This window comes from Hylobates moloch, unplaced genomic scaffold, assembly GCF_009828535.3.
Source record: "Hylobates moloch isolate HMO894 unplaced genomic scaffold, HMol_V3 SCAFFOLD_57, whole genome shotgun sequence".
In the NCBI taxonomy this organism is placed as follows: Eukaryota; Metazoa; Chordata; class Mammalia; order Primates; family Hylobatidae; genus Hylobates; species Hylobates moloch.
In genome coordinates, this window is record NW_026652332.1 from 253,704 (window position 1) to 266,331 (window position 12,628).

The 12,628-nt window shown below is 36.4% G+C and overlaps 1 protein-coding gene across 3 annotated transcripts in view; it reads left to right on the top strand.

Annotated features, from left to right (window-relative positions):
- The window catches only part of LOC116463743 (arf-GAP with Rho-GAP domain, ANK repeat and PH domain-containing protein 2-like), a 183,235-nt gene that overhangs the window by 48,393 nt on the left and 122,214 nt on the right, over positions 1 to 12,628 (top strand). For all 3 annotated transcript variants that reach the window (XM_058434828.1, XM_032146995.2, XM_058434829.1), the window contains exons 7-8: positions 2,085 to 2,154; positions 8,177 to 8,297. In XM_058434828.1, coding sequence (XP_058290811.1) covers positions 2,085 to 2,154; positions 8,177 to 8,297 — 191 coding nt within the window. The remainder of the gene's footprint in view (positions 1 to 2,084; positions 2,155 to 8,176; positions 8,298 to 12,628) is intronic.

Consider the following 12,628-nt stretch of genomic DNA (forward strand, 5'->3'; position numbering starts at 1 on the left):
GGATTGGGTCATTGGGGAAGGGATTTCTTTGTAGTTGGTTTAGATGTAACTGAAAGATAAGGAGTCAGCAAAGGGAATAGTGGGTTAATGGGAGGCCCTAAGGCCTCTATCCCCCGCAGATGTTAATTATTTTTATCTTAAAATGGAAGATTATATGTGTAACTGAGCTCTAGCTTACTGTCATTCACAGTGTGAAGTGGGTTGTGTCCCAAAACAAAATCTTGATTTACTGAATTACTGTTTGGATTGTGTTAGAAGGTATGTATTTCTCTGCCTTTAAGTGTGGAAGAGATAAACATGAAATGAGCAAAAAGTGACTAATTTATCCAGTATATAATTATTGTGTTTGCTTCATATTTCTTTACCTTTTAACATTTAATGCTGAGAATTTAAGGAACCCTGTGTTGCTAGAAAAAGTAAATCCAGATGGCTTTAACACTGTTGGATGTTCCAAAGTGAGGAAAACCCATTGCAGACAGGCCAAGAAAAGTTAAAATGAAGCTGAAAGATGAAAAATAAGGTAGAAAGAGGGCTGGGTGGTCAGTTGTGTAATATGCTTTTAAAGTAATTTTTTTTTTTGAGATGGGACTCTCACTGTGTTGCCCAGGCTGGAGTACAGTGGTGCAGTCATAACTCACTGCAGCTTCAACCTCCTGGGCTCAAATGATCCTTTCACCTCAGCCTTCCGGATAGCTTGGACAAGGTTGTGTGCTACCATGCCTGGCTATTTTTTTTTTTTTTTTTCTGTATATTTTCTAGAGACAGGGTTTCGCCATGTTGCCCGGTGATCCACCGACCTCAGCTTCTGAAAGTGATGGGATTATAAGCATGAGCCACCACGCCTGGCCAAAATTTTTATTTTTATTTTTTCTGTAATTAGAGTTAAATATGAAGTGGTTATATGCTTTTAAGATCTTTACATGTAAATTTACATGTTCTCATTCATAATTAATTCAATGCTTATATGCGAAAATGTCTGCACTGAAGAATCTTAAAAATTTTTTATATTTGATCAGATTTGGTATAATTTTATCTTATGCGGAACATATTTGCTAACGATTAATTTGGGAGGCTTGCTGTGTTTCACTTGCATAATAGATGTGTGGCTGGGGAACCAGCCCAGAGGCAAGCTCTCTACACTTCCTGAAGTTCTTTTTCTATTAAGTCTTCTGAGAGCCAAGGAAAGTTAAGCCAACTCCTTGTTTTAAACATTTTAGAAAATTGCAGAAGCACAAGGTAGACAGAGTTGATGTTTGTTTAGAAATAATATTTTTTAAAAATAGCAAGTTTGTTTTCGTCTATTTTCTGTGTTAAAGACCAAAAGTACTTACGATTGTCTGCCTTCAGGGAAGGAGAATATAAAATAAAAATATAAAGCAAGCCTAAGTAAAAACAGTTCTTCACTTCTTCCTTATACAGTCAGAAAAATAGTTTCTTTTTTCTTTTAAGCCTGAAACGTGATTATATTATTTTGCTTTTGTTTTTCATGTCAGTAGTCATTTTAAACTACCTTTGCCTTTCATATGATCATTTAAAAACTATACTAATCTTTCACTGAATTTTGAATGCTTATAAATGATTCTGTATATTTGTTCAGGTCTTTTTCAGCTTAATCAAAATTAAATATGTTTTCCATGTAAATCCAAGTGACAAAGCCTCGTTATTTTAGTAAGATGTGTATGCCCTAAAACAAAAATAAAGGGAAAATAAAATAGATATATAAGCTTAATGAGGGATGAAAGCTTATATTATCTTCGTGAAAGGATTATCTTTATTATTAGAAATGGGTTCAGTGACAGTGTTTCTGACCACATTTTGTTTTGCACTGAACCTTACAAATGTGTGCGACAACACTGTTAATTTTGTCATTAACAAAAAATTCCTAGGTCAACTGATTAGAAAGTACTATTATGCTATTTTTTTCCTATGTGCCATGGCCAAAACTGTGTATTATCATAGCCTATTGTTGTCTATGCTGTTTAACATTAAATGATAATATATTTACATGGTTACATTACAAATGCATTTAACAATCTAAGTTCATGGTACTTGAATGTAAAATAACAATTTCATATGTTTTGCAGAAAACGCATGTTTCAGAAGAGATGGGTGAAATTTGATGGCCTTAGCATTTCTTACTACAATAATGAGAAGGTAAATACATTTTACGGTTTTCAAAAATTGCTTTTTTATGCATACTAGGTGTACTTCAGTAAACTAAGCAGCAGTTTGGTTTTTAAGAATAGGAGGTGGATTCTCCACATGAAAAGAATTTGAAGTTGCAACTAATAAATATATTACCATATGCTTAGTTAATTAAAATCAGATGATTCTTGTCTTAAGTATGTACTTTCTCTTAACACACTAATTTTAAGATTTAACCACATGCTCTTTTTGTAGCTCATAATCTAACACAATTTTCTCATTATTTAGAGATTTCCACCCCCTAATATTGGCAATGCCTGTGGCTCTAATAGAGATTTAGGCTTCTTCTTATATATTGCTTCTTTATTGCTGCAAGACAGAAGAATATATGCTTTTAGACAGATAGTAACACATACTGCAACATAACACACACTGCATGCTGTATGGCTGAGAATAATGGAAAATATAGAGAGGTGTTAATTGTTTGGTTTCACTTTGCAGTGACTCACAGCATCAAATCGGTATAAACACATCTCTTGGAGGTTTGCAAGATGGTTGGATGGATATTTTTGAAAAGCTGGGTTTTTGTTGTTGTTGTTGTTGTTGTTTGGAGACAGAGTCTTGCTCTGTCGCCCAGGCTGGAGTATAGTGGCAGGATCTTGGCTCACTGCACCCTCTGCCTCCTGGGTTCCAGCGATTCTCCTGCCTCAGCCTCCCAAGTAGCTGGGATTACAGGTGGGCACCACCACGCCTAGCTAATTCTGTAATTTTAGTAGAGACAAGGTTTCGCCATGTTGGCCAGGCTGGTCTCAAACTTCTGATCTCAAGTGATCTGCTGCCTTGGCCTCCCAAAGTGCTGGGATTACAGGCATGAGCTACCATGACCAGCCTTAAAAGCTGTTTTCTGTTTTAGCTATTATTTTTTTTCTAGTTCGCTCGTACATTTGAGTGTTAAGATAATTCGTTGCCTAGGTTGAGTAGAAGGTAGTCTGTATAGCTGATGGAATCTCACTGCTGGTTTTCTCCAGCACTTGTAACCTTTTCTGGTTTGATTGAAATGAGGAAGAAAACTACTCAGGAGTGAGACAGACTTCTCATGCCATAAGACTGTTGCTGGCGGTACCATTATTTTCATTTGAGATAATTTCTAGTAACTGTCAAACTGGACTGTTTTTCCCTCTTTCTCTCTGTTTGTTCTTTTAAAGCGTATCTCAACTGCAGTGAAGAGATGAGGACCTCTCACGTTTCTAGTTATTGATGCAATGAAAATGATGCAGCTTGGTTTGAAATTGAGATTTAAAAGTTTGTATAAAAATGAGATATTTCAAATCATTTAGCTTAATATTAAAAAATTTTAAGTTGTTATTTTCTGTGACGTTTCATCCATTTATTGTCTAGATGGTTGGTTACATTTTGGCAAAAAAACGGAAACACTGGATTTGGTGTTTCCTAAAAGGAGAGATAGTTTCTATTGTGACTCTAATAGCAAAAGGGATGCATAGGTGTGGCCGTAGCCACTGTCTTGGCTGGGTGACCCAGTGTTAACAGCTATGAGAACTGAACAGTTGGGTCTTTTAATGTTTACATGTGCACTTGAGGAGCATGCGGTTGGGCCTTTGGGAGGTAGTGTGCAGAGTTACACATTCCCTAGGTTTCTTCCACTTTCTCTGAGGCCGCCAATCATGTCTCTATAAGGACTTCTTCATTATATCACAGAAAATGGCATGATCCAAACAGCCCTGATATTTTATCCCCTGCGAAGAAATATAACTCACCCCCATTTTCACCCAGTTGTGGGCAGAATTGCCCTGTGATCGTTTCATTGTCTCAAAGTGGTAGATAAATGACAAACTTGCCCTAGATATCTGTGTGTTACAGGCTCAAGGGATGCTTTAAAATTTCTTTCCTTAAGGAAAATTTTATACTCTGAAAAACACAGGCATTTTGAGCATTGTTGTCATTTGAGTATTTTTTTTCTTTATTGTCTTTATCTTGTACTGTTGTGAGACAAATATAAAAATCAGCTCTATAGTGTTAAAAATTACAAGATTTTTCTTAGGATCTCATCATAGATTATAAATGAGCCGTTAGATAAACTACAACATTCTGAGGTTATAGTGACATAGTATTTTGCTTGTTTAGTATATTTTGATCACCTCTGGAGAATTATTTTTTTTCTGTTCTACCAGAAATATTTACTTGTTAAATATATCATTGTTATAGGTGTGTAGGTTATTTTTTAAGGAATTGTTTTCTCTTTAATGGGATCTTTTGGAAAGATAATCTTTTTTTAGTCCCTGTTTCTTTCAGTACAGTACTGCTTGACTTATTTCTAGTGACAAAATGGGTTAATGGTAACATTTTCCTCAACAAATAGTTAATTATCTCACTAGAGGGATGTTGTTATAAGTTCCTCTAATTCTTATGCAAACTAAAATTTGGAAACAGATCACGTAGGGCATTAAACTGTAAATGTTTTTAGGCATTCTAATTCCTGCTGTCTGGTCTCAGTCACTACAGACTTAGAGGAGAGGGGCTCTTACACTGTCCCCAAAGATGCTGTGCCCTTTCCCACTTCCTTAGGTTGCCTGACAATGGAAAGATGTTATCTTCCTCTTCTGAATTTCTAGAGCACTTATTGGTCTAGTTTTGGCCTTGTATTGCCATTTTAACCTATTTGCATTTATAGGGTTTCCTTCGTTAAGCCAATCATGTCATGTGTCTCTGCCTAATGATCTTTTTAAACAGTGACTGAGTATACACTATGGGAAACTGGAGCATGTCTCTTCCTACATGTTCCCCTTGTGTTTTTATTCTTCCGTCTAAGCCTCCCTAGCCATTGCCATCCATCAACATTCTGTGCAAACATCAGACCCATCTTGTTATTCACCTCCGAGAGCCTTTTCTTTATTTTCTCCAACTGTATGACATTTGAAAAATAATACGCAGACAAATTCAGAAGAAAAACAAACTGAAAGTAGGGAGGCAAATCAGGAGACTGTTGCACTAAGCCAGGCACTAATTTATTAGCATGTAGACTAATGTATAGGCTCAGTGGAGGCTCAGCGGAAGTGATAAGAAATGAATTTCAAGAAATATTAAAAATGAGCCATCAGAGTTTGTTATAATTGTGATTGATTAGACATAGGATTCATTCATTCAGAAAATATTTCTATAGTATTAACTACATGAAAGGTGGTGAGGAACGTAGATAAATGTCCTGAAGCCTATTTGGGGAGAATATATTAATTAAATGATCACACAGGTAAATATAAAGTCACCGTTTAAATCACAATGAATAATTGTTATAAAGGAAAAATCCAGGTTGCTGTTAGCTTAAATTAGGGTTATCTGCGAGGATGAGGGTTCTGAGAGAATGTGCTGGTCAGAAAGACTTTCTTCAGGAGGATATATTTATGCTGAAATATGAAGGATGAGGAGGCAGTAAGTATGTGCAGATGGGTGTGAAGACAATTCCTTGCAGAGCAAACAGTGTATGCAAAGGCACTGGCTTGGGTAGAAATGTGATATATTCAGGAAACCTCAAGAAAACCAATGTGACAGTAATTCACAGTTGGTGAGTGGTGGGGAGGAAGTTGATTCTAGATGTGGGGAGAATGCAAGCTATGTGGGGCAAAGGAACCAGCAAAGGTCAAAGATGACTCTATTCTATTTCAGATGGACTGGAAGAGTTGATATTTTAATGGACAGGTATAAAGAGAGTGTAAGTCTTCAGGTGAAAATAAATTCAGTTTTAAAGTTTGTGGTACTTACGAGACAGTTACATAGACTACTGATGACTTGAAATATGGCAGTGAAATTGAGTGAAATGAATAGATAAGAAAGGAAGAGAGAAATTTTAGATTACTCTGCATAAAGCTGGTAGAGCTGGAGGACATTATACTAAGTGAAATAAGGCAGGAACAGAAAGTTAAACAGCCCATATTCTCACTGATGAGGAAGCTAAGCTTTTTTCAAAGTGAGTCTTACCAAAGTAAAAAGTAGTACAGAGGATAGTAGAGGCTGTGAAGGGTAGGGAGAAGGAGGACATAGGGAGAGATTTGTTAAAGGGCAGGAACTTATAGCTAGAGAGGAGGAATAAGTCCTAGTGTTCTATAGCACTGTAGGATGACTGTAGTTAACACTAATTTAATATAGTTTCAAATAGCCAGAAGGAGGATATTGAATGTTCCCAACACAGAGAGATGATGAATATTTGAGATGATGGATATGCTTGTTACCTCTTCTGATCATTGTACTTTATATGTATCACGACATCACTATGTATCATGACATCACTAGGTATCCCATAAATACCGACAATTATTATGTGTTAATTTAGAAAATTAAAAAAAAATAGTGGAAAAGGATTTTTATAGGGAGAGAAGATAAAGTAAAAAGGAGAAGAAATAAGTTGTTTGCTAAGTGCTTATTTCTTGACATCCTTCTCTCTTTTCTGTACAAGGTTGCCCATTCATCTTCCTGAATCACAGCTCATTTGCCATAGTCAGTTTTGGCTGCATGGGGGGACATAGGAGAGGCTTCATTGCTTTGGTATTTAAGATTACATTAAAGAATGGATAGAATTTTGATGGATGAATAAAGTCAGGGATGGGAGATTGGAACAGAGCTAGTGAAGGAGAAGAAACTTAAAAAATACTCAGAGATAATGCCATGATGATATAGTGTATCTCCTTAAATAGCAGAAGAGGATATCCTTCTGGTAGAATGCCATGACGCTAATGATGACTGTCCCTTACCAATTGCTAAGGCAGGTTTATGGCTAGGAGAAATATAAACTCAGTACTTGCTCCCTGCATGGAATGATTTGCTGTTTTTTTCCAAATCAGTTATATCTGGGACCTGCTCAAAAGTTTGGGTTCCAAGGATAATGCTGTGGAAGGGAAGAGATAAAGAAATCCCTTAAGGATGTATCCAAACTCTTCTAATATTGCAGACCTTCTATAATGTGTCCGTGGTATGCGTTATCAGCCTCCTGTCTTTTGACTCTATGTTGTTGTCCTTTTGTTTCTCTGCTTTACACTTTCATTATTCAGTCTTTTTGACTAGAATGCCCCCCACACACTTGTCTATCTGGTTAAAATTAAGGTTTTTTAAAAGTCAGGTTTAAATACCACCATGTTTGTAAAGATATCCCTCACAGCCTTTAAGCAGAATTGAGATTTTCCATCTTTGTACTCTTAAATCCCTTAGTTTTTACCCAGTTTTAAACTCTTCTCTCATTGCATTAGCTGGTTTTTCATTTTGAGGCTCCTTGAAAGTATAAGCACTCTGAATTTTCTTTCCAACACAGGGCCCAGAAAATATAAAGAGTTGAAATTATGCAGTAGTTATCATAACATGATTTGAGAGGGTCCAGGAAAATGAAGATGGATTAAAAAGCTATCAAAGTCTTAAGAATGACCTTTTTTAAAACAAAATTTGTAATATTTATATGCTGTTTGGAAACAGAAAAATCTGTCTTTTTTATTCTTTATTCATTGCAGAGTAAAAATTAAAATGATACAGTTTGAGGTTGAGATGCTCATCATCAGAGCTTTGAGTAACATGGTTAATTTAGAAAACCTAATATGTGTTTAAGGTATATTTTGGTTCCGAATATGTAACAAACTCGTTTCAAAATGGTTCAGTTACAGTACCTGTTGTGGCCAGCAGATGCCTGCAAACACCATAAAATCATTTTGAGCAGATTGTTTTTAAGAACATGCTGCTGGTTTTTGGAACTCTGTATTGCTAGTTTAGTTGGATTGTTTGTATTTGATTCTTTCCCTTTTAATTCCAGATGAAGCAAAAGTTGAAAATATCTCACTTCAAAGAAGGGGATATTTAATAGTTTCTTTTCTAGGGTATTACATGAGAATATGAGTGGACATATTACTTGTATGTCATTTAAAAAATTTGGATTGAAATTATAAAAGAGAAGCAGTTATAAATACTGTGCCATTCCTTTTTGATAAGATCAAGAGAATTTCGTTTTCATATGTCTTCTCTTTTTTTCTAACCAATACAGGAGATGTATTCAAAAGGAATAATTCCCCTTTCTGCTGTATCAACAGTACGAGTTCAAGGAGACAACAAATTTGAAGTCGTTACAACACAAAGAACTTTTGTTTTTAGAGTAGAAAAAGAAGGTAAGATTATTTCTTTATCCCTATGAAATACTCACATTAATTTCTGACTAATCATATTAATACACCAGTTAGACTAGGAATGTCAAGAGACCTTTAAATATATTCCTTTTTGATAATTTACATTTTAAAATTAATTTTTCAAATGCATAATGTTAAAACATAAATAAGTTGACAAGTTATTTGTTTTCTCTTTCATGCAACAAATATTTAGAGATAGGCTATTGTGTGCTAAGGACTCATAAGTTCTGGGTATACAGTTGTGAAAAAAAGTAGACAAAATTATCTGCTTTCATGGAGCTAACCTTTGAGATGTTGTTTTGATAATGCAAAATAGTTATTTGACAGGCAAAAACAATTTTTCTAACTATTAAGTTGGTTATATGGACATTTATGGCAGGCTCAGTGGTTCCCAACCTTTTTTGCACCAGGGACTGGTTTCGTGGAAGACAATTTTTCCATGAACCGGTGGTGGGGAGATGGTTCCTGGACGATTGAAGCACATTACATTTATTGTGTGTTTTAGTTCTATTATTATTATATTGTAGTATATAATGAAATAACTATACAACTCACCATAATGTAGAATCAGTGGGATCCCTGAGCTTGTTTTCTTGCAACTAAGTGGCCCCATCTGGGGCTGATGGGAGACAGTGACAGATTGTCAGACATTAGACTCTCATAAGGAGCACACAACCTAAATTCCTTGCGTGTGCATTTTACGGTAGAGTTTGTGCTCTTTTGAGAATATAATGACACCTGTGATCTGACAGGAGGCAGAGCTCAGGCAGTAATGCCAGTGGTGCCTATAGATGCAGTCAGGAGTGGCTGTAGATACAGATGAAGCTTCGCTGGCTTGCCTGCTGCTCACCTTCTGCTGTGTGGCCTTGTTCCTAACAGACCATGTAATGGTACCAGTCCATGGTCTGGGGTTTGGGGACCCCCGCTTTAGCTGACTGTACAGGCACAGTAATCATTCTATGGTAGATTTTGGAGCATCTTTTATATTTCTTGAATTCTTTTCATCTACCTCATCTATGGGACACTTGATGGTAAAAGCCGATCCAAAGATGGCACATGTTTTCTGGATTGAGTTTAAATGTGTACAGAGAAATCTTTTCTGAATTTTGTTTGAATAAGGGTTGGGGAGGAGCCAGAGAAATTAAAAGTTCTCTGTTGTGTATTTTATTTGACTATCATGTCATTAATATAAATTCACTAGTTTTAGTAATTTAGATAATACCATCGCATTAAGAATTAGGATTTTAACTTATTTTATGGACAACTTTCATTTAGGAATAGATATATAATTCAACTTGATTTTTTTATTTTTTTATTTTTATTTTTTTTTGAGATGGAGTCTCGCTGTGTCACCCAGGCTGGAGTGCAGTGGCGCAATCTCGGCTCACTGCAAGCTCCGCCTCCTGGGTTCACACCATTCTTCTGCCTCAGCCTCTCCGAGTAGCTGGGACTACAGGCGCCCGCCACCACGCCCGGCTAATTGTTTTTTGTATTTTTAGTAGAGACGGGGTTTCACCGTGGTCTCGATCTCCTGACCTCATGATCCGCCCTCCTCGGCCTCCCAAAGTGCTGGGATTACAAGCGTGAGCCACCGCGCCCGGCCTCAACCTGATTTTTAGAAGTACTTCTTGGTGCTTTAATTATTTGAATAATAATGGTATGGGAAATTGACTGAATACCTGATATGTGCCAGACACTTTGCTGATTCTTCATTTTCACAACAGTCTTATAAGGTTGGTAGTATTAAAATTAGTATCCTTTTTTTTTTTGAGACAGAGTTTCACTCTTGTTGCCCAGGCTTGAGTGCAATGGCGCAATCTCAGCTCACTGCAACCTCCGCCTCGCGGGTTCAAGCGATTGTCCTGGCTCAGCCTCCCAAGTACCTGAGACTACAGGCATGCATCACCAAGCCCAGCTAATTTTTTTTTGTATTTAATAGAGACGGGGGTTTCACCATGTTGGTCAGGTTGGTCTCGAACTCCTGACCTCAGGTGATCTGCCTGCCTTGGCCTCCCAAAGTGCTGGGATTACAGGCATAAGCGACCGCACCGATCCATTATTACCCTATTTTTACAGATAAGAGTGTTCACCACCAGTTGGAAATGACTACAGTGTTAACTATTATGGGGTAACATTTTCTTTTTTTTTTTTTTTAACTGCTAGATTCCTGGCACATATGTTAGTGCATAGCACATAAAAAGTCAATAAATATTATATACTACTAAAACGTTTCCATTGTTTCTTGGGGTACTCAATAAATGGGTACATTCCAGCAGGCCTTCACACTGGAGCAGCTTTGTTCAAACTGTGGATTACTGAGATAAACTTAGTGGTTTATGATGTCACCAGAAATACCCTCCCTCAATAAAAAGACAAACCCCAAACAGAAAATAATAAATATCAAAGTGCATTGCTTAAAGTATGTGTTATATTGTGAAACCTATCTATGTACATAGTGTATAGATGTAACATAAAAAAAAAGTTTCTTACTTACTATTTAAAAATAATGTTGAACGAAAGCTAGAGTCCCAGAGTAGGGGTCAGCAAACTGATCTGCAGCCTAAATCTGGCTCAGTGCCTGTTTTTGTAAATAAAGTCTTGTCAGATAACAACCACTGTCATTCATTCATTTCTCATTCATTCTCACTCAGTGGTATCATTGAGAAGTTGTGGCACAGACTGCGGCCAGTAAAGCCTAAAATGTTTACTATCTGATTTTTCAAAGAAAAACTGTGCAAACCCCTGCCCTCAAGCATTTTATCTAGAATTACCTATGTGAGGAGCCACTTTTTGTGAATTATTGCCTGAAATTTAGAAAATTGTCCACAGTTGTGATACTTGATATGGAACTTCCATTTGAAATCACAGTTTTTCTCTTACTGTATTTCTTGAAGCACATGGCATTGCTTCTCTTGAATGACTATCATGACAGTCTTTCCTTATGGTTTGGTTTTCACCACTCTGAAAGGTGACTGCCTGTTTCTTTGAGGTGCTTATCACCTTTCTCTTGGCCTCTCCAAATGAATTTCACGTTGCTACGTAGCCTGCATTTTAAGATAGACATACTAAATAAAGCTTCCAACTTGTATGAAAATCTGTTTAGCCATATTTACTTGCCACATTAAAAGTTAAACAGACACATTTTATTTAAGTAGAGTGTACCAACCCACACATGTTTAAAAATTGCATGTTCACAATTGACAGATAAATCCTTCTGTGGTGTATAGTTCATCTTTCTGATATAAACTTGGGGCAGTATAAAAATTTCATTAACTTCATTATAAATTTATTGTTTTAAAATAAGTTGTAGGTCTTTAATTTTTGAAACCATAGACATATTGCTTCAGTGAAAACAGACTGTATACACATGGAATTACTGAATGAGTTATTTTGATTAAAAGTTCTTTTTACATAGTAACAACTCACGATTTTAAAGATAAGCATGTGTAGAGGTGTGTGTACGTGTATATATGTATATGTTTATGCATCTATATGTTTAGTATGGAACTTTCAACAGTACACTAAATATATTAAGTGATCTTTTTTCCTTCTATGCGTACAAATGGTTCATTATCTTTTATTTTGTGGTAACTGGTAGATCAACTATAGTGGCTTAAGGACTTTGACTTAATGAACTTCAAGCTAAATTCAAGTCTATTTTGGTTGAGTGAAGAAGCAAAATTAAAGTTTAGAACAAAAAGGGGAAAGTTTTGGCATCTTAACAGACATAAATTCTTTATTTTTGGTGATAAGGCTTTGAATGACCTATATACAATAACTATTCTTTGTCTTACCTGACCAATGTTGTTATTTCTAAACTGCTCCATCCCCCCCTGGTGTTACTAAGACACGATTATAGTTTGGAATCTTTTCCTCACAAGTTTTCTAAGGCTCCTATCCCTCCCCCGCCAATTTCCTAATGAAACATTGTTCTTCTCTTAGTTGCAAGTCAATTTTATTGTAAAAATAACATTTAAAAAATACACTTCCCAAAGTACGAAATTTGGTCTGACTCCTGTTGTTCTCAAGCAGAGTCGCTGGAATTGGTCTGTGGGTCATAACAGCTATTGATCTCTCCAATCAGTCTGTATTCCTTTGCACCTGCAGTCACACATGGAGATGTGATACATCAAAACACTCGTGATGTTAGCCAGGATGGTCTCAATCTCCTGACCTTGTAATCCACCCGCCTCGACCTACCAAAGTGCTGGGATTACAGGCATGAGCCACCATGCCTGGCCGGTTTCTGAATCTTACTGAGAGTAAAAAGTACTTGTGAGGTCCAAAAACCCCTACATGATCTGGTCTTTCTG